Source organism: Phalacrocorax carbo, chromosome 2 (assembly GCF_963921805.1).
Source record: "Phalacrocorax carbo chromosome 2, bPhaCar2.1, whole genome shotgun sequence".
NCBI classification, from domain to species: Eukaryota; Metazoa; Chordata; class Aves; order Suliformes; family Phalacrocoracidae; genus Phalacrocorax; species Phalacrocorax carbo.
The window spans coordinates 12,060,309-12,080,952 of record NC_087514.1 but is presented as its reverse complement, the minus strand read 5'-3'; the positions used below and the strand labels follow the sequence as shown (position 1 = coordinate 12,080,952).

The 20,644-nt window shown below is 46.5% G+C and overlaps 1 protein-coding gene and 1 long non-coding RNA gene across 3 annotated transcripts; one reads left to right on the top strand and one right to left on the bottom strand.

Moving 5' to 3' along the window:
- The first annotated feature begins 503 nt into the window (after positions 1-503).
- On the top strand, positions 504-6,404 carry LOC135311851 (uncharacterized). The gene is made up of 3 exons (XR_010371382.1): positions 504-643; positions 2,679-2,791; positions 3,434-6,404. It is a non-coding gene; the product is annotated as an uncharacterized LOC135311851 (long non-coding RNA).
- A 5,884-nt stretch (positions 6,405-12,288) lies between these two features.
- Positions 12,289-19,685, bottom strand: LRATD2 (LRAT domain containing 2). Of its 2 annotated transcripts, none has more exons than XM_064442098.1 (2): positions 19,361-19,685; positions 12,289-18,515 (listed from the first exon to the last, which is right to left on the bottom strand). In XM_064442098.1, exon 2 carries the CDS (start codon positions 18,508-18,510, stop codon positions 17,614-17,616), a length of 897 nt encoding a protein of 298 aa, XP_064298168.1. In that variant the 5' UTR covers positions 18,511-18,515; positions 19,361-19,685; the 3' UTR covers positions 12,289-17,613. The 2 variants fall into 2 exon arrangements, with proteins under 2 accessions (XP_064298168.1, XP_064298167.1); XM_064442097.1 differs by lacking the exon at positions 19,361-19,685 and adding an exon at positions 19,019-19,252.
- Positions 19,686-20,644: the final 959 nt, after the last annotated feature.

Genomic DNA, 20,644 nt, shown 5'->3' with positions numbered 1-20,644 from the left:
ATTATAGTTTAAAAATATGAACCACAAGTTTTGTATAAATTTATGAAATCGTCTCTAGAATTACATTTCATAATACAATGTAATCAATCGCCCTATTTTCATATTTCAAAACAACATTCCAGCCTGCCACAACCACCTGAAAGAAATATATAGGACATCAACAGAGCTGCCAGGCTGCTGAGACCATGCTTCTTCAGTCTGCTTCCTTACACTTTAAATGTTAACATTTCTTTAACCTTGATGCTCCTGCAAAAGCACATGAGGGATTTGAACCCTCTCACATCCTCTACAACCACATCATGTCAGCGCATTGAACTCTTTGCTTTTCTGGCTACCAAGCTAATGGAAGAGGAAAGAGTGTGGGAATGAGCCCTCTGCTCAGATTTGGACACCAGGGAAGAAGAGGAAAATGCCTTGCCTCTGGAAGAGTTAATCCCTCCAAGCCTGGCTTTGCCAGCAGCATGGCTGGTTGCGTCACAGTGACTTCACGTTTGGTCTGGAAAAGTTTGACACCGGTGTTTGCTTAGGGTTCTGTCCAAAAGCACAGTGGCTCCCTGTCCGGAGCTGCAAGCCTGCACAGCCTTACCTCCGTGCCGGCATTCTGTGCAGTTCCTGAGGGACCAATAGGGAGCACAATACCTTAGTAAGGCGGAACTGGAGCAACAGCAAACACTGAAATGAGGCTTTATCACTTAATTGTTCATTTACAGACTTTTGATTTAGGAGCATTTCTTTAAGGTGTAGGCTTACCAAGGAGCAGTAACTTCCGCAGAGTGTGAAAGGGTGTTCTTTCAAGCTCACTTCCCTCTCTAATAGGCTTATGAACTTCCCATCAGGTTGGTGCTTACTTAGCTCTAAAATTTGTTTTGCTGTAACAAAATGGAAACATCAAATTTGCCTAAAATTCTAGGCCTAACCACATTTTTAAGTAAGACCTTGATACTGCAAAGACATGACTGCGCTACCGCTGTTGCACTTTATCTTTATGTGCATGTTTCAATGTTTGCAGAGCCAAATTCTATGTCTACAAGTGGCCTGTTTTTCAAAGGCATGCTGTGGAGACAAAGGTTGAAACCCAAATCACTTCACAGCAGTCTGCAAGTCTGCCTCTCTCTTCAGGAGCTGTAAATGTGTCTAAGCAAAAAGCAACAGTTCTCCTATCTGTAAATAATGGGCTTGGGTGAAATAGCTCAAATACCTGAAAAAATCCTTGTTTAAAACAGAGAAGGAAATTCTGGTTGTGGGCACCAGCCTGGAATAGTTTGGGGCTGGATTAGTATGCAGGAAGTAAAGAAATGAAAAGGCGAACCGTGGCTTAAAAATGTCATTGCACAAACATGCATGCATATTCTCTCAGGCCCTGCCCGGCGGTTCAGTAATGCAGCAGGCAATGATAATGATACAATTTCATAGCTCCACTAATCCCAGGGGATGCACAAAATGCTTGACAAACTGATGTTCTGTATAAGCAATAGGCTGGGCCTTTCCTTCTCATCTGTAGAGGAGCAGAAGAGATTACTGAACAAATATAGCAAAATCTGTCCGGTAAGCTCAGAAGCAAGTGAAAGCATAATATATTCCATTCAATGAGCACATTAAAATTTGTATTAATAAAGAAATTCAGACAACTTTACACTTGATTAGCAGACAAGCTAGAATTGTTCCATTTTGTTCTGGGGGAAGCAGAGTAGTGTAATAGGAAACAGGAATCACCTAGAAGATGCATAGGCCATTTCTGTACATAACTCCCTGATTCAGAAGAGAATATGGAGGTCTCTGATCTCATTATATGGCAGAGAGAGAAAAATCCAGCCCTGGCAAACTTCATTTATGAACCTTGTTGTCGAGCTCTAATTTCCCCTACTGTTGTCTTTGTTTTTTGCGGTTTGCTTATGATTTTATAAGTAGATGTGATCCTAGTTTATTAAATGACACCATGATTAGAATGATGTAAAAATTTTCCTGAGTAAGGGGTCACCATGTCTGAGTGATGGGTTTTATTTGGGTAGGAAGTTGAGGTCTAGCAAACTAGACATTGTTTCTGGTTGAAGCCCCTAAATACAGACTGTCTTTGAGGGAGTCTCACTTGGGTGATTGGATTCATTCTGAAAGGTCTGTCCTTTTTCACAGATAGGGAACCCTGTCAGATCAGGAGTATCATTTGTCTGCCTAACATTAGGCTCACAAAGTACTCTCCTGCAACAAAAATGACCAAATTCAGTTAGCTTCTTGATTTGTATCAGAAAAAGCTTAATTTTTAGTGCGATGTAAAGTTACATGTTACCAGGCCAAAAGTAGTGTTCACCAGCTTAATACGTTGAAATATGTCAGCTGCTTAAAGACAAGAACAAAAGATTATTTAATAGGCCATCAAAAGCTTGCAGAAAACTTCTTTCAATCCCTTACCATCTCTGAAACAAAGCAGTCCAAAAGACCGAGAAAGGACATCTTGTGCTTTGAAGATCTTGACACAGACAACACAGCTGGTTTGCAATGATATCATCTGTTGTCTCCCCGTGGCATATTCCTGCAAGTATCTTGAAGAGTTCTTCATAATCTCAATGACAATTTATTGTTAGAAAAAAAAGAACCCTTGAAGTGTTCTTCATGGTCACCTTAACTACAGTCTATTCCAGGAATATGAAGCAGCAGCTAACAAGCATCTCTATTTCACACAGGAAGTGTGCAGGAGTGGGATGCTGGCACAGATCCCCATGCCCAAGAATGGTAGCTGTGTGGGGGAACCTGCAAGACTGTGAGGATGAGAATGCCCAGTTCAGAAGTGAGCAAGGTAAGTGCTTGTGCTGGGTGATGATTCCTCACCTAGCCCTCTCCCAAAAGCAGAGCTGAAATCCCAGGCAGAGCACACATACAGCAGCAGCTCTGCTCGTCAGAGTGCCTTAGCCTCATACCTTTGAGAAATCAGGCTGAAAATGTTCATCATGGGAGCACCTGTGACAGTTGCAATGTCATGGATTATTCAAGGTCTATCAGATGGCAAAAGGACAGATGCTGTGGACATCTGCAGCATTCACAGACTGTTCATCAATGTTATGAATTTATATACCTCCTGCAGGTTCAGCTACCAATTGTATTCCCCGTTATATGGGTCAGACAAGGAAGTACATCCACTAATTGCAGTTCCTAGTCTTCAGAAACTTCAGTTCCAGAGGAAATATTCTATATTGATTTGATGTGGTTCAAGAAGGTGGCAGGAGAGGACTAGAAGCTTTATAGCAAGACCATCTTGACTCAGAAGAGGGACTGTATGCTGCCGTTTCAAGACTCTCATGGGTGAAAGAGCCCTAGAGAACAGCAAGGAAATATTCTTGGTCTCCATGTAGAAGTTGTTAAAGTTGTATAGAGTTAGACATTCTGATAATCTGTTTATTATTTGAAGAACCTTTTTTTTTTCATAATGCTTTTATTCCAGCAACAATGCTACTGTTCCAATAGCTCTGTCAGAGCTGCTGAGCTGTGAGTGAACCCTGCTGCTGCCCCAGGAGAAGAAGGTGAGAGCTGCTGAGGTAAAGCAAAGCCTGTGGATAGACCTTTTCAAGCTGCAGAAACCATCAGCTCGGGGGGGAGGAAGTGACTGAAAAAGGAGGCTAAGGGAGACCTAATAATGACTCCCTGAGGAAAACTGCTGGTCAGAGCAATTAGCTATGAATCTAGGAAAAGCCATAACTGAAAGGAGAACAGAGGGTTTATTTTAATTCCTCAGTGTCTGGGAGCACTTTGGATGGGGGCTAAAGGAATACTTTTCCTTCCTAAGCAGATCCCTAGAAAGATCAAACCCATGATGTCCCTAGGATGTGGGGCCACATGGTGGCCAGGGCCACCTCCAAGCTCCAGCTCTTCATTCCTCATTATGGCACATCATGGGACAACTGGAACATTAAATATATTACCTTCATTATGGAAAGCTACGGTCTATAAATGTGACTGCATTGGATATCTGGTTTCTAATGCGGGCTGTGAAGGGATGCCCCTTTTTATCATGGTCAGGGAGGAGCTGCCAGGCTCATCAGACACTTCAAAAAACCTCAGCCTTTCACTTAGCAAGAAGCCCAGTCTCTCATGTACCCAATTTGTTATAAGGGGAATGTCATGCAATATTGCTCAGAGTAGTTATAAGGCATTAGCTGCCATCTGATTTCAAAAAAGTCACTCATTTCTCTGCTGCAGTTCATCAGTGATCAACTACACACAATTCGTCCATGATCAACTGTCAATGGGAAGTCTTTGATTTCACTGGGCTTTAGACTTAGCTTGTGAGAGGCCAGGCCAGTTCATAGAGTAAAGAGCTTTAAAATGAAACATGATTATTAGTGACTATTTTCCTCCATTGAAATCAGCAGAGAAGTTTACTTTATTCTTTGTCCTTTAATCAAAGCAGTAAAGCATTTTAGCAATCTGAAAATCTCTCTGTATAATGTTGCAAAACAGGCAAAATTCAAACTATTTTTCTTTGCAACTCCTTTATCTCAGCGAAAGATATTTAAGCAAACCTGTCACAAAACACGCTGCTGTACAATGATGTATAAATTGACTGGTGTTCCTGTTAGGAATTCTTGCCAGAAGTTTTGCAGCAGAGGGGAAGGCCAGAGCAGAATCGTGTTGAAAAGCATTGCCACTGGTGGTTCAAAAAAATCACTGCTCCTTTTTAAAATCCCATCTTGTGTCTTTACAAGGCTGTACCATGAGACACTTACAAGCTGTGTTACATTAAAATGTTTAATTAGAAATATGAGTTATGCCTTGCATGGTAACAGGAAACCACCGTAAAATATCAAATAATGTATACTCTGATAGTCTCAGACTATCAGAGCAGTCGTGCATAAGTTCAAATTCTTTTTCAGTGGGACATTGATTAAACACTTTGATGAATCTAGGCCCATACATTCAGCAGCTTCTTCCCTTTCTCAGCATGGGTTTAGCTATATGAAGCCAGAAATGGCCTTTGCACACTTAGACTTTGGGAGCACATTCAGCTGGAATCTAGCCTTGCACTAGGGTTAGACCTCTACAGTAATTCAACTCTGTTTGTTCTGGCTCTGAACAAAGACAAGCAGGGCTATGGAGTTATGTTACTCACTACAAGTTGAGGAATCAGCTTTCCACGTGGCATTATCCTCTCACCCCCTTTCCCACAGGAACTGCGCAATGTAAGTTAAGCTTTTGCCTTTGTCATTGTCTTGCTCTAGTGGCTCGGCTCCAACATGTGGCCATGTACCACCTCATTATTTATACCCTGCTAGCATCTTATTTAGTAGCTCAGCTTCCACCACAAATGTATTGGGATAACTGCTTTTTCCTGGATAAGAGACTCATTATAATGGCTGCTTCTCTGCAGGGGTCAGCACCTCCTCCCCATGAATATGATAAGGTGCTCCAAGTGACACCTCACCTGCAAATGGTGTTTTTCCCTGCAGAGTCACTTCCCATGGGCTACAAGCTGCTACTGAATTTCTGCAGTAATATTTTAATTTAATAACTTAATTTAAGATTTAATGGCTTTCTTTCCTGTGCTTTGTAGTATAATTAATTCATGTCTAACTCATTAGACTTGGGGATCTGAGGCTCATCTGGGCACACAAGGGCTGTAAACACATAAACCTCTGTTAGGGCCTATTGAAGGTGGGCAAATGCAGAGCTGTGCATGGAAAGAATGAGCTATTTTATCCTTAGGGATAATCAGAAAATAATTTGTTAATAGTTGGGTATGTCTTTTAATCATAACTGTAGTTTGTAATACTAATGGTTAAACCAACAAAAGTCTGGTCCACTGACATTTAAGGTTAAGGCTAAGTCCTAGGTTTTCTGATCTTAGAAGACTTGGCCCAACACCTCCAAACACCAGCTTGCATGCATGTGTGCATGCCCAGAAGCTGTGGGCACTTCTGCCTCTTGACAATACAGCTCAAGCAGACACTACAGAGACCCTCTGAGCCTGACACTGAAGAGTCTACCACAGGACTTTGTCTCTTTGGCTTACTTAGATCTGTGCTGCTGTGCATATCACATGGAAGAGATAAGGCCTGTCACTGTAATTGAAAATCTTGAATTGCTGGAAGAGCTGAAGCCTTGGTGACCCACTCCTCCAGAGGACACTGCAACTGCAAGACTGCCAGCTACTTGAAGGTGGAGGTTTCTTGTTCCCTGCTGGTATTGGTCTTCTGCTTTGATATGATGGGTCAAATATTCACTGATGCAGAGACTACAAATGCCTCTGGCCCTAAGCACTGATAACAGCGTTTGCTCAAGTTCTATGTTCAAGGCAATGCTCTGGATTAGCAGAGCAGAGGTTTGAAACGTCCTTCCAGGCAAACACTTTAGCTGCCCACTTATCTGCAAGTCTGGGTGTGGATATCTCATTTCTTCAGTTTGCAGTTAGGGCTGAAGAACCCAGCTCCAGGAGACAGGTTGTAGCACAGAAGACCATGGCTAGGTGTGCACACTGGTCTGCCCCACAACTGTACATTTCCCTCTTCTGTACATTCCTTTCATAGGTGCATTGCTTTCTTGAGGAGCTGAGGAACAAGAACACAGAAATCTCAAAGAGGAAAAAACACAGCATCAAAGGTGTTTCAATAGAGTAACAACTCTGGGTCTCAAGGGTATGCTCCTCACCGTGTAGGCACTGTGAGAGCGCTTCCAGCTGCCTTCGATGGGAGCTGGACAAGGTGTGTGTATGGAGGCCTATTCTCCATAGACATGATTTACATAAGCACTGCATACAATTCTCTGTGTGCCATCAGGGTGCCTTGGTCCTTATCTCTGGAGGCTCATCTTCCTCTGTACAATTTCTGTGGTGAGCCAGGTACACTTGTGTACCTGTTTCACTCAATTAAACCTTTTCCAGGGATGTGAGTTATCTATTTCATGGTCCAGAACATCCTCATTTCATTTCCTCTGCCCTCTGGTGATTGACTTGATTAATACTATGTAAACACCTTGAGACCTCAGTGCACTAACTACTGTACAGAAAGAGCAGAGCTTGTCCCAGAATGCTTGTTCTGAATAGGACAAGATGGAAGAAGCTCAGGAGTAAGGAAAAATTAGAGAGAGACCAGACTTTTACATGATCCTCAGTTAACTTGGCTCTTAACAGTCCCAGTAAATTTCTGCTGATGAACTTGATACAAACAAATTCTGGTTCCAACACAGAGATTGACCACAGTCCTCAGCGACCCAGAGTGAGACAAATGAGTCTCGTTGACCATTTGACATGAGTTTCTAGCAAGCTCTAAACCCTTCTAATACGCTCTGACAGCTCTTCCTGATCAAAGGGTGCTTTGAGTTCTTCATTTCCATCTGACTCCAGATGAGGAGGGTCAAGCACCCTTCAGCAGGTGTGAGGGAGAGGCCTACATAACTGCTGGGCCTGGCATGCAGCTAGCAGTGCGTGGCCAGCAGATGCACAAAAGGGGACAGAAACTCTGCCGATAACAACATACAGAGACGCTCAGCAATGGTGATGACATGCCACAGGGCATGGTCTCCTACACCCTCTGGAGCAGCTGTCCCTGCAGTATCAGGGCATGTCTCAGCCCAGGATCCTGAGGGACAGTATGGGGTGTCTGTGCCCAGGCACCGGCAGTGGGGCTGCAGGGGTGGTCTCTGTGGGGAGAGGCCGGGGCTGCCCCGTGCCAGTCCCAGCCGGCTCCAGCGGCCCCACGGCAGGGCACAGCTGGGCCCCTCAGCCGAGCTGGGGGCGCCGGGGGGAAACGGGCTTCAGAAAGGGCCAAAGGCAAAACACGGCACAGGAGGAGGAAGCCGAGGAGGGAGCAGCAGCAGAGGCACCCCCAGGCCGGAGCAGGGGGAGGAGGGCAGGAGGCGGTGCAGGCCCGGAGCAGGGACCCCCCGCGGCCCTGCAGAGGCCCCGCCGGAGCAGAGACCCCGCCTGCAGCCCGGGGAGGGCCCCACGCCGCAGCCGGGGGATGTTTCCTGCGGGGGCTGCGGCCGTGGAGAGCCCAGGCGGGAGCAGGGGGTCCCTGAAGGGCTGCAGCCCGGGGAAGGGCCCGCGCTGGAGCAGGGAGGGGTGTGAGGAGGGAGGGGCGGCCGAGAGGGGCTGGGATGGGCTGACCGCAGCCCCCGAGCCCACCCCTGCACTGCTCAGCAGTGGGGGGGGGAGTGAGGGAAAAGTGTTTTATTAATCTTTGTCATTCTTTCTTTCTCACCATTCAAATCTATTTTAGTTGAAAATAAATTTAATTTTCCCTATGGTGAGTCTGTTTTGCACATACCGGTAACTGGTAAGTGATCTCCCTGTCTTCATCTCAACCCATGAGCTTTTCAATCTTATTTTCTTCCTCAGGAGGCGTTAAGAGAACGACTGGGGACTGGGCCCTTAGCCACGGCTGGGTCACCACAGGGAGGATGCAGCTCTGCAGGTCTCAGGCTGTGGGGAGTTCCTGGGACTTCTTGCTGGGGCTGGGGGAGATGGGTTCCTTCTCTGCAGGTCTGTACTAGTGAAAGAGCCATGTCACTAAGTAAAGGAGCAGCAGCAGGAGGTCAGCAGACTGTGCAGCATCAGAATTGATGAAAAGAAGGTTGACTGGATCCTCTCCGATACCTGGATACAAGAGGAGCCTCACCCTCCAGCTGAAGGAGGGACAGGTAGAGTCTGTGCTTATCAGATGGGAAAATAGAGGTGCCAATGATGGTGAAGGCTAGAAACTTGTCACGTTTTGGAAATGAGACGGAGGCTCCTGCTTTTCCTGAAGACTCACAAATACAGAATAGGTTTGGTCCCCCGTGGCAGATGGGTGGCTGGGAGCTCGGTGCGATGAAACACCTGTGCCAGGTAAGCCTGAGCCACGTGGCAGCACCAGGAGGGAGCAGTGAGTGACAGCAGGGGGTGAATCCCTGCTGTTGGGGACACAGGATCCCATCTGCCAACCTGACCTGCTGTCTGGGGGGGCTTGCTGCTTGGTAGGGGCTCAGATCTGGGACACAGAAAGGCTACTGAGGCTCGTCCATCACTCAGATGATTACCCCCTGCTGCTTTCAACATGGACACAAATGACACAGCTGGAGAGATCTGGGACATATCACAAACGACTACATAAGTCTGGTGGCCAAGAGCATGGGGGCCCAGGTGGTTTCCTCCTTGATCCTGCCAGTGAGAGGAAAGGGCCTGAGGTAAACTGAATGGATCCTGCTCGTCAATGACTGGTTTGTGCAGCTCGTGTCAGCAAAAGGGATAACTGGCTTCTCTATCTGTGGGCCCTCTTTGAGGTTCAAGGACTGCTGGGAGAGATGGGATCCACCTGATCAAGTGGGGAAAAACATCTTCGCCAACAGGTGGTCCACCTGGTTAGAAGATCTTTAACCCAGGAACAATGAAGGAGGGAGATCAAGACCCACAGTGAAGTGAGAAGTGGCAAACTGGGTGGTTAAGCAAAGGTTGCAGACCGATGTGGACAAGAGGGGCCTTAAAAACAGAAGTGAGCTGACAGGGGCTCACCCAGAGTACATACAGGAATAAAGAAGCACTGATAGGACAGCTCTGTAGGGCAAGTTCTCTGGGAAATCAGTGTGCTGGGAGCCTCTGCAGTGCCTTTACATCAATGCATACAGCATGGAGATTACAGGAATTGGAGGCTTGCAGGCAGTTGCAGGGCTATGGTCTCACTGGGATCACAGAGATGTAGAGGGATAACTCACACAACTGGAAGCCTGCAATGGATGGATACAGACTCTGTAGGGATGGCGAAGAGGTGCACGTGTCATTCACATGAAAGCAGAAGAATACATGGAACTTTGCCTGCGGTAAGCCTGTGGAGAGCTTATGGGTCAGGATTAGCAGGCAGACCAATGTGGGCAACATTGTGATGGGTGGCTGCTACATACTGTCTGACTGGAAAGAAGTAGATGAGACCTTTAGCGGACAAGTGGAAGAAGCCTGGTAATTGGTGGCCCTGCTTCTCATAGGGTACCTCAACCACCTCAGTTTCTGCTGGAGCACAAACAGAGCAGGGCACAAGCAATCCAGGGGATTTATGGATTATATTGATGACAACTTCCTGGCACATGCTCATGGAGTCAGCGAGGGGAGATGGTCTCTGGAGCACACTTATAAGGAAGAACTGTTTGGGGATGGGAAGGTCCAGGGCAGTCTTGGCTGCAGTTACCACAAAATAATGCGGTTCATGATTTTCAGAGGCAGGAACAAGGCAAATCAAAAGTCCAGGATCAAAACCTGGACCTCAGGAGAGCAGACTTCAGCCTGCTCAGGGAACTGCTTTGAAGAATCCCATGGACACAGTCCTGGAGAATGTTCATCAACCACCTCCTCCAAGCTCCAGAATGGTCCATCCCTATGTGCAAAAGTCAAGCAAGGGTGCCATGGGTGATCAGAGTTCTTGACAAAACTCAAACATAAAAGGAAAAAAACATGTAAGAGGTGGAAGGTTACTTGGAGAGGTCATCAGTTACTCTTGGCTAACAGGAACTGCCTCCTGCTGCAGTGCAGAGCTCTTAGGAAGAAAATAAAAGGCAACCACTCTTGCACATTAAAATTTAGGCCGCTTTCCTTTATAAAGACAAAGGAGGTGTTAGTGGTGGGCAGCCTTCCTTTATACAGTATCCTAGAGATCTGACCATAGTTTCAGGATAGAGGAAAACCGAAAATTGATTTCCTCTTCTACCTGGGTATGATGGGGATTGAACCTCCCTATCACTTCTAGATTTTTGTGGGGTGGGGACTTTTATGAGTGCTCTGTTGCAAGTGATCCACAGTGCAGAAAAGAGGGAAGTGAAGAGAAAAACACTCTGCAGAAGTCCTGCGGCTCAGAGCAGCCAGCCGGGAGTTCAGAGACCTCATCACAGTCCATATCCCTGTAAATGCATTTTACATTAACCTATTTCTAGCTCAGGTGTGTTCTGAAATGGGCATTGCAAATGTCATTTTTAAGAAGCTCGTGTTTGGTATCTGATCATATACATTCTGGGAGCAGCCACTGGGATGTGCTTGCTGGATCTCTCTCCCTAAGGGTACAGGCTGTCAGAAAAGTCATGAGCTGCTTTGTTTGATGTACATGGAGAAATTTCTGGGTGAGACAAAGGCTCAGAACCTCAAGATTCTAGAAACATTATGGTAGGTAAATAAAGAAGAGAAAAAAAAAAAAAATCAAGCTTCAGAGTTTAGTGGCCTCCAGTGCTACGTGGCAGCTGAGCAGGGATTTTCAGGTATTGGTTCAGTCACCCAACTCACATTTTTGGTTCTTCGTGTTCTTTTTCAGATCTAATATCAGACACCTGAAAATTCAGGCACTCTTGCAGTCACATAGAGCACAGCTGGGTGCCTCATACATCTTGTTCAAAGTCACCCAAGGTCCATGCCAGAGCTAGAAATTAAATGTTATGGTGGATTCCCACTTGCAGCCCTGAGCCTTAAAAGCGTCTGTCTTAAGAATCTGTCTCACTCTGTGACACCTGTGAGAAGGCTGTCAAAGACAGCTGCAACCCACAGAAGAGCTTAGATATCCACTGGTACTTTCAGCAGAAGTCTCATCTTGTTACAGCTAAATTTCCTCAGGATTGTTTCACTCAAAATATCCTTGCCTGAGCTGACTCAGTGCTTTTCTGCAAGATTCAAATAGCTCTTTCTGGTCAGGATCTCAGGGAGTACAGTTTATTTGTTGTATCACTGTTCTTGTCATTGCGGATGTGCACACAGTGGAAGGCTATGAGGAATTAAGAGCCATTACCCTACAGATATAATGTCTTACTACAATGAACAACTCTCATCACCTTCAGTAAGAAACATCCCTGTGCCTGGTGTGGGTAGAACGTAGATCCCACTCCATCCCTGGAGCTTCCATGAGACAAAACATCACACGAACTAAACAGTTGTACAGATATTCCAAAAACTCCCCATGAGTTCTGATGTTCTCTCATTTCTCCCTCTTGCAGACGCTACATCTGTTCCTTTAGCAATTGCTGGCAGACAAGACAAGCCTGGGTGCCAACTAATACTATATGATCTTCTGCTGAATTAATTTTCCACTTTTAAAATTAAATTATGGACCAGATCCTCATTGGATTTAATACAGCTATTGCCTATTAAGCAGATGATGGTCTGGCCTTGTACAGAGATTATTCTTCCTCTCTCTTTGGAGCAAGAACACAACCGAAGAGTTAGATTTTGATCTGCCATGCAAAGTCAGTAAAAACACCGATTGTTTTGTGTTTGATGCATCCATCATGAGAAATCATTAGTTATCCAAAAAGCTGGGGAAAAAACATGCTATTCAAAAAAACAAAGAAAGGAAAGAAAGGTTGTAAAAGAGACTATAAATCTTTTATTTCTTTTTAGTTACTATGCAATGCCCTTCATTTTGAAGGAAATGGTACAATCAATGATCTGTACTTCTTTCTCAGGAAAAAGAAGATATTTGCACTAACAATTCAACATTTACTGACAAAAGACAGCTTACAGAGAATGCTCATGGTATGAAAAAAAATCATATTTTGTGATTACACTTGTTATTGTGAATGATTCCATGAACGTTACAATGTCAGGAAATTCAAGTGTGCATTTAAAGAAAGCTTCTAATTCAATACTAATGCAAAAGAACCATCTAAACCACTGGTGTTTGAAGTGACCCTGACTTCTTCCTATCCACAGTTAAAAAAAATCTAATCTGAAAGTCTGAGCCCATTATACAATACATCTGGCCTTATCACTGCACATTGATTTATAAGAGTAGTCAACACATACTCAATTAACAGTAGATTTCTTACAAATAGAAACTGCTGTTGGAAACAATGTATTTCCTACCTCTACTTAGTTACTATTCTCTGATCTGTTATATAAAATTAAAATTTTGCTTTCAAAAAAATATTTGTTCCTACGTGGCTGTTAGAATTATGGTTGGTGCTGTTAATTGTCAGAAAAGCACATGTGGGAAACCACTCAACAACACTTCACACACCCAAGGACAGACGTTTGGTAAAACTTAACCAAAGGAGAAGAGAAAAAGAAAACCACCATTACATTCAAAATCTGAAATAGATTAATCACATAATATTACCTATTTTAGTACTGAGAGTGGAATATTGAATTTAAATGAACAAATCTTAAGAACTTTGCTTAGGGTTTCATTTATACAAAACAATTGAAAGTTTACTTCCGTAGGTTAGAGTCCTTCAGTCTGAAGAATATATTTTTCCAAGTAAGAAAATATAGCTTTTGAATTAGCTTTTGGGCATTTTCCCTGCCTACCCTGCAACTGCCTACTATGTTGGCCAGGTGAGCTCTAGAGAGTTGCTGTAATCAATGCTTTGCATTCACACACAATAAGGGATAACTTGAAATAGTCTTCAGTTTATGTCCTTGTTCGCTGGCATGGAAGGTGAATGTCTAAGTTGTGTTTTTAAAATTACTCAATCAAGGGATAATTGTAGGTTTTACTATAAAGCCTTTTCCAAGATATTATTTGCATCAAACGCGCCAATACTCTGGGGAAATAAAACTGCTCATCTACGTTTCCTAGCTGGAGCTACATTTACACATCTGGGGCTTAGTCTTGCCAGCCTCAACATGTGCATAATGACATTCACAGCAGTCATCCTATCAGTAGTGGTAGGTATGCCCAAAGGAGTAAATTCATATGATTAAGTGTTTGCACAATCAAAGGGCTTTTAAAACAAATTAACTTTAAATGTTAAAAACGCGAGGGAAAGTTCAAGCATGACAAGACAGACAAAGATACCAGAGAACAGGCTGCAGCACGATCATCAGCTTAGTTTACAACTGCTGTATAACACACCTCTCCCACTGTCACTGCATAAGCGCAGCTCCTGGATTTCCATAGGGGAAACTGAGGCCAAAGTTTGAGCTGGATTCCATGAACCTTGTTTGGACAAGAGGCCCTTTGAGAAACAGCTTTCACAGCACTACTTGTTCTCCCCCAGTGATTATGCAACCTCAGATCCTCCACGATTCCATCACAGACCTCAGATTGGAATTCCAGGCCCTTATTCACAAAGAAATGTAAATATACACTTAGCTCCAAGCACATGAATAGTCTCACTGATTCTTCAAGTGGCTCACGGTAGGGTCTACTCACAACTCCAAACTTCAGTATAGGCTTAGGACCTTTGCTGAACCAGAAGTTCTGATGCAGGATCACGCCTGAATTTCTATATGTTAAAGAAGAAGCTGAAGAGAAAAGCACTTTTATCTATATTCTCTTCCCTTCTCTTTTGTGATCTACACAAAAGTCTTGAAGTAGACACGCACACAAAAAAGTCTGTTTTCCTGGGAGATCTTTTTCTTTAAAGTCAAGTTCTAGAAATCCCAGGCTAGTTTGCAGACTGTAACTGAGTAAAGTACAGCAAAGACAAGAACCTAAGCAGTTGTGATGTGCTTCTACAGCAGCCCCTGTTCTCATATCCAGCTCATTATGGGTCCATGGCTTTAAAAAGAGGCTGCTTAGAAATGTTTGCAGTGGTGTTTAATAGCACCTATTAAATAACACTCCCTAATCAACAGGTAGGGAAAAAGGACCTGCCTCTTAAAGATTCAACAGTTGCATCTTTATCTGCTGGAATAAGAAGCCCCTGTATGGAGTTGTAAGCCTCTTCCAGAGGAAAAAAAAGAAAAAAAAATTTCCAGGCTTCCCCCCATTTTCTACTTTTGCACATATTGGAATATCAGGAGGCAGAATAAATCCCTAAACATAGCTTGCAGAGAAATGTAAAGATTCCAAATATCTATGTTTTAAATACTGAACACCTGTATGCCAGGTGTGAGAGAAGCATACAGGTTTTATAACACAGCAGAATGCATGCCAGACTCTGCCCTGCTGTGAGGCAAGCTCCCCCCTTCACTCTCCCTCCTAGCAAGGCAGCGCAAGCCCCGGGATTCTTTACTAAGACCCTACGCCTGCGGGAATTTATCCCAAAAGGCGTGACTGGTACCCAGAAGCACCAAGATCAGCTCAAGGTGCGATTTCAGTTGGTCAAAGCAGCTTTGCTCTCCATTCCCAAGCAGATTTGGTCCTTTTTCATAAAACAAAAAGTGAAAAAAAGAACAGAAAACAAAACCAGACTATGCAAGGTATCTCAGGAGAGAAATGGCTAAGTGTCATAGTTCTTATGTTTCAGACACAAGGGAAAAATATTTTCACAACTGGTTTACTGTTTAGTACCCTGTAGATACATAGTATTTGACATTTATAGCAGTTTCTATACTTTATGACCTAGAATATACTTTAGATCACTAATGAAAAATAAACCCATTCAGAGGACTGGAAAATAATGTGCATAACAACTTACTTTCAAATGCAAGGTTATGAAGGGATTACTTATTTTTTACCTTTCAAAAATATCTGTAAGAAAATATTATTTTACATACCTATATTACACAGTGAAATAAACTTTGTTATGTACAAGGTTTCGGTACAAAAGAAACCAGAGCCGGACATTTAGTAATGGTCTAGATAATCTCAGTTGTCTCATATCAGTCAGTACAAGACAGAGATTCTCCTTCACTCTTTTTTGGACTATTTCAGTGATCATTTCAGCTTTCAGCGGCTACTAGTAGTTCTATAAAACCTGCATGCAGACATCCACGTTAACCCTATTACAGTTAGATACGGGTAGTTACACTCTCAAAGCAAGGTTGCACATCTGCTTGGCAACCAGAGTAACTTGAGTATAACTCAACTGCATATTGGAAAAAAACCAAAACCAAACCACGTAGCGCAGACACCTGAGCTATAGCATTCTAAGGGAGCTTGGTGTTACACTCTCCTTTGGATTTGGGTATTTCACCACCCAAAATGAGAGCGTGGGAGTCATTAAAGAAACAGTATATGGTATATTTGCATAACCCTAAAAATTATTTTTCCTCCTGAAGTGAGGATGAAGTAGTCTTTCACAGGTTTTTCCTAGCTTGTGTATTTTAGGCAGAAAATACACCACAATCTATTTGGATCACGCTGGCAAAGTTGCTTCATATAGTCTTCACTAATCAAAAGCTAGTATCTACCTATTCTTAAATGACAAACTTTGCTCCCGTCTCAGGGGTGGAAAGGACGCAGAGTACTTTGCTATTTGTGGTATAACTGTAAACAACTGCAGGGAAAACAGTATTAACTATGCTTCAAGTTTACATCACACTGCTAGTTTCCATTATTTAAATGAACTCAAGCTTATCTTCAAGTTCACCTCATCACTATTGTGCTTTAAGGGAAAGGAATTTTGCATCAGAAACTGCCTCCAAATCAGTGTTTGCTCACACACTTCAGATCCCAGGACAAAGACGTGACAGTGCTGCCTGTGCGGGAGACCAGTTCAAGAGCTGAAAACAAGTTCAGGAAATATTCATGGCAGGCAGCACCGCACTCCCCCTCTCCTCCTCTTTAATAAGGGACTTGTGCAATAACTTTGGAGGTGTGTCCTTTCCTTTTCTCTAATGCTATAGCTCAGCTGCAAACCATAAAAATTAGCAAAAAGAGGAAACATGAAATACCTAATGAAGAGGAAATTGCTTTGCAGTAAGGAAGGAAAAAAGGAACACCCAGAACCCCCTGTCTACAATGCCCTCCAGCCAGTGCTCCCTCCCATCACAGCTGTGTTTACTGTGGTGCAGAACCTGTGACATGCTCACGGCCAGAAGCACCAGGCTAAGAGGCCACCCTCTTGAGGGACAGCTTAATCAAGACATACTCTTGCACACAAGCAACCAGCTTCTACTGCCTTGATGTGTACCACAGATATAATCAAGAGCTGTGCCATTTGCTTTAGTGGAAACCAGGCAGCCTGCAATGGCATAGCTCAGTATCTGCCTATAAGAGTCCCTGCACACACACCAGTGCGCAGACTCCTTAATCAGGATTGCAGGCTTCCTCCTTCCCTGGGACCATCGGGCAATAAATAAATCTTCTGTCCTCAAAGCCACGCGCTAATAGCAAAGAAGGAGCTCCCCCAGCCCATCCGTAAGTTCCTATCAATTAAGAAGGCACCAGGCACATCAAACCTATTTCATTAAAATTAGTGGAGATTTCTCCCTTACACCTGCCAGGGCAGGCTGCCAATCCATGAAGCCTTGCACCAGGCAAGCAGGCAGCTTGCTGCAATACCAACAGGAACCACAACTGAAGAGGAAGAGGGGCAGAGAAGGGAAAGCAATATCCTCATGCTTCTCAGCTGCCAACTAATCACATAGGCAGAGCTACATGGTCATGTCCTGAAAGTTGTTGGCTCCTTCTTAATAGTATTAAATACTCTTAACTTCTGCTGATAAGTAGATGTCAAAGGCATTTAGCATCTCATAGGGTCAGGCCTACTGGCAGATGGTTGAAGGAAAGGGTATGCATGAAGCGGGCAGAGAGGAAGGGAAAGAAATGGGAGCATAAAGGGGTAGAATTGCCCTGAGTTTTATCCTCTACAAGTAAGTCAGTGGTTTTATCATCAAGCACTGAAGGAGTTAAGCACTAAAGCACAGACACTTAATCAGCTTTCCCCCTTCCTTTCACGTGTGATTGGAATGAAGCTGCACCAAAGCGGCCCAAAGGGCTTATAACAGCTCAATTTCGCAGCCTTCAGTTTTAATCCCCATCACCCAGGCTAAACAGCATGGTGGTGCTGGGGCGGCTACTCCACAGCAGTCTGAGCACCTGGATGATGATGGTCTTCCTCCTCCTCTTCCTCCTCCTCTGCAGCCTGCAGGTGGCTGGAGAGCTCCTGGATCACAGCAGCCCTACCAATCTGGTCATTTCTCCTCTTCTCCATAATCAGATCCTCCAGGCTCTGAAACTCCAGTGTGTGGCTGCGCTTGTCACCCAGCCGGATCTGCAATCGGTAGGGCTGCTTGCCTATGCGCAGCTCCCCGCCGATTTTAAACTCCCGCTTGCCATACCGGCACCAGGCAGCGAAACACTCAGAGTTTCTCCAGCTCAAGTCCCGGTCCTTGCAACCCACCTGCTCCAGGGCGTTGCGCACCACGACGGCCGGGCTGAGGGGTTTGTAGCGGTACAGCTGGTTGGCAATACGGCCCCGTCTGCCCTGGCTGGCGTCGGTGAGGAAGCTGTTCACCACCTCCAGCCTATGCAGGTGCACAACTTGGAAATCCCCGACATAGACCACCCAGTGCGGATACTGGGCCTGGCACACAAACTCCACCAGGTCACCTGGTTTGCACCTATTCAGCAGATTCTCCGGCGTGTAGGTGCTCAGATGCCCCCTGCCGCCTTCATCACCCTCCTCCGGCAGCATGTCCTCCTCAGAAAAGCTCTTCTGGTAAATACACTCGTCCCGGTAATAGACTGAGCACTCCACCTCATGCAGCTGGGGATCGTACGGCTGCAGGGCAGGATGCTCACCCCCCGGGTCATGCACCGAATCCTGCTGCTGCTCCAGCTCATCATCGTCATTTGAAAAGATGTAGGAGACCCCAATCCTGGGCCCTTCATCTCTGTCCATACCTGTCGGGTCGGCCGTGGGAACTTCCTTGTAGTTCAGATGGGTCAGCTTCTCCACCTGGTTCCCCATGCCCGCTGCAACGACAGATACACAGCAGGGCCATGAAGCCGGGCAGGGGGTGAGCGGCTTCCAGAGAAGCAGCGGGGTGGCAGGGCACGGCTCCCCCCTCCACACGCACCCCACCTCTCCCTGCTGCAACACAGCCCTTGCGAGAGCCCCTCGGGGAGGGGCAGCGGTGGCCGCAGGGGGCTGCGGACCCCCGCTACCTGCACGGAGCAAGGCGAGGCGGCACCGCCACCTGTTAGGCGGCAGTGAGGAGGAGGAGGAAGGCGCAGAAGCCGCCAGGGGAGCGGGCAGGCACGGAGTCACCTGTTAAGAGGAGGACTGCAAACGCCGCGGGAGATCTGGAGGTCCGAGTTAGGGACGGCCGAGTTGCGCCCGCCGAGAGGCGCGCACCTGCCCACCGCCGAGCCTAGCCTAGCCGAGCCTAGCCTAGCCGAGCCGCCGGCCAGGTGCGCCCCCCCCCCCCCCCTCCGCCCCGCTCCCTCCCCCGGTACCGGGCGGCTGCAAAACTTACCCGGCGGGGAGGGCTGCGCGGCGCCGGGAGCGGCCCTAGGGCGAGCGGGCGGCGGGGCTGGGGGCGCAGCGCCGGCGGATCATGGCCCCGGCCCGCGGCGGCTCCGCGCTCCCCGCGCAGCAGCAGCGCCCGTGCGCCGCGCTGCCGGCGCTGGGCTGTGCAACAAGCGCCGGGGAGGCACGGCCAAGGGGAGGGAGGCTGGATCCGGCTGCGGACGCCCCGGCGAGGGCTCAGCCCCCAGCACTTAAAGAGGCAGCTCTTTCCCCCCCGCCTCCCCCCCCTTTCCCTCCTTCTCCCCCCTCCGTTCCTCCTCCCCGCACGTTTGTCCCTCTCCTCTCCTACATGCGAAGCGCTTTGCTCCCCGCCGAGGCTGATTTGCGAGCGGAGGTCGGGCGGCCGGGCTCTCCGCGCCGCGGCTGCAAAGCTCTTCGCAGCGCTCGGCAGCGGGAGCGGGCGTGCAACACACTCGCACACAAAACTCGCACACACACGCTCACCCGCGGCCCCTTTAAGGGAACGGTGCCATAAGGCAGCCCAACCCGCCAGTTTGGTCAGCGGAGGGGGGAAAAAAAAAAACTGGGAGCCGGAGTTTGCCCGGGACGGCACGGAGAGATGCAAAACCTCGGTGCGAGGCCGTGGGAATCGCCCCACTGCACCCCACGGGCGCGGAGGAGCGCGGAACTGCCCACGGCGGAGGCTCTCCCCTCCCGACCCCCCCCGCAGCCCCTCTCCACGCAACCCCCGCGGGGCCGCCGGGAGGCGCCTCCTTGGGGTCGTAAACAATAACCGGGAAGTTGTAAAGCCAACAAAATCAAAGACCGCGGCTCTCCCGGGCAGACTTAGTGCCTTCGATGCCTCCATGAGCGGAGCGTGTAATTAGTTTTATTAATTTATTTTCTTTCCGACTCCAAGAGATCGTCCTCTTTTTCAATATAGAAGATTATGATTCTTTCCCCCTGGAAAGGCATTATCAGAACCGGTGGGAATATTTTCCTTTCTGTGTTTTGGCGAACACAAAACAATATTCTGCTTTTTCATTAATGCCTAGTTAGTTTGCTAGGTGGGTTTATTATTCGTAGTATTTTAACATGCACTGGTAAATCCATGCTATTAAAATAGACTACAGAGATAATTTATGGGAGCTACGAGTAATGTCTTTAATTTTGTCTCATGTATTCTCTTTGTCTGTTGTCTTGTAATTTATAAACCCAACTGCACACCGCCGTTTTGAGGATTCACTAAACAGCGGCGAAGGAAGGAACAAATGTAGTGTTACCGGGTGTTCGGCACTGCCCACGGACTCAAAGAATACCGTTTCCATCGGATTATGCGCCTCCGTGGTTTCAAGTATAGACCTGCCCTTTGTGGCGGGCAGAGGAGCTGCCGCTGGGGCTGGGGAGAGGCGCACGGTGCCCTGCCTGGGGCAGTGGGGCACGGAGGCGGCCTCAGCCCCGCAGCAGGCGGGAGGCTGGATCAGGACCTTTTTGTTTTGAATTCACCTGGTGGCTCTGTCTACCGGAGCATTTTAGAGAACTGAAAAGCGCATCGGGGGTGTGCTTGTGAAATGAATCTCCCAAACACCCACCCCACCCACAACAGCACAGCCTTTGGTTTGCACCCTAGTGT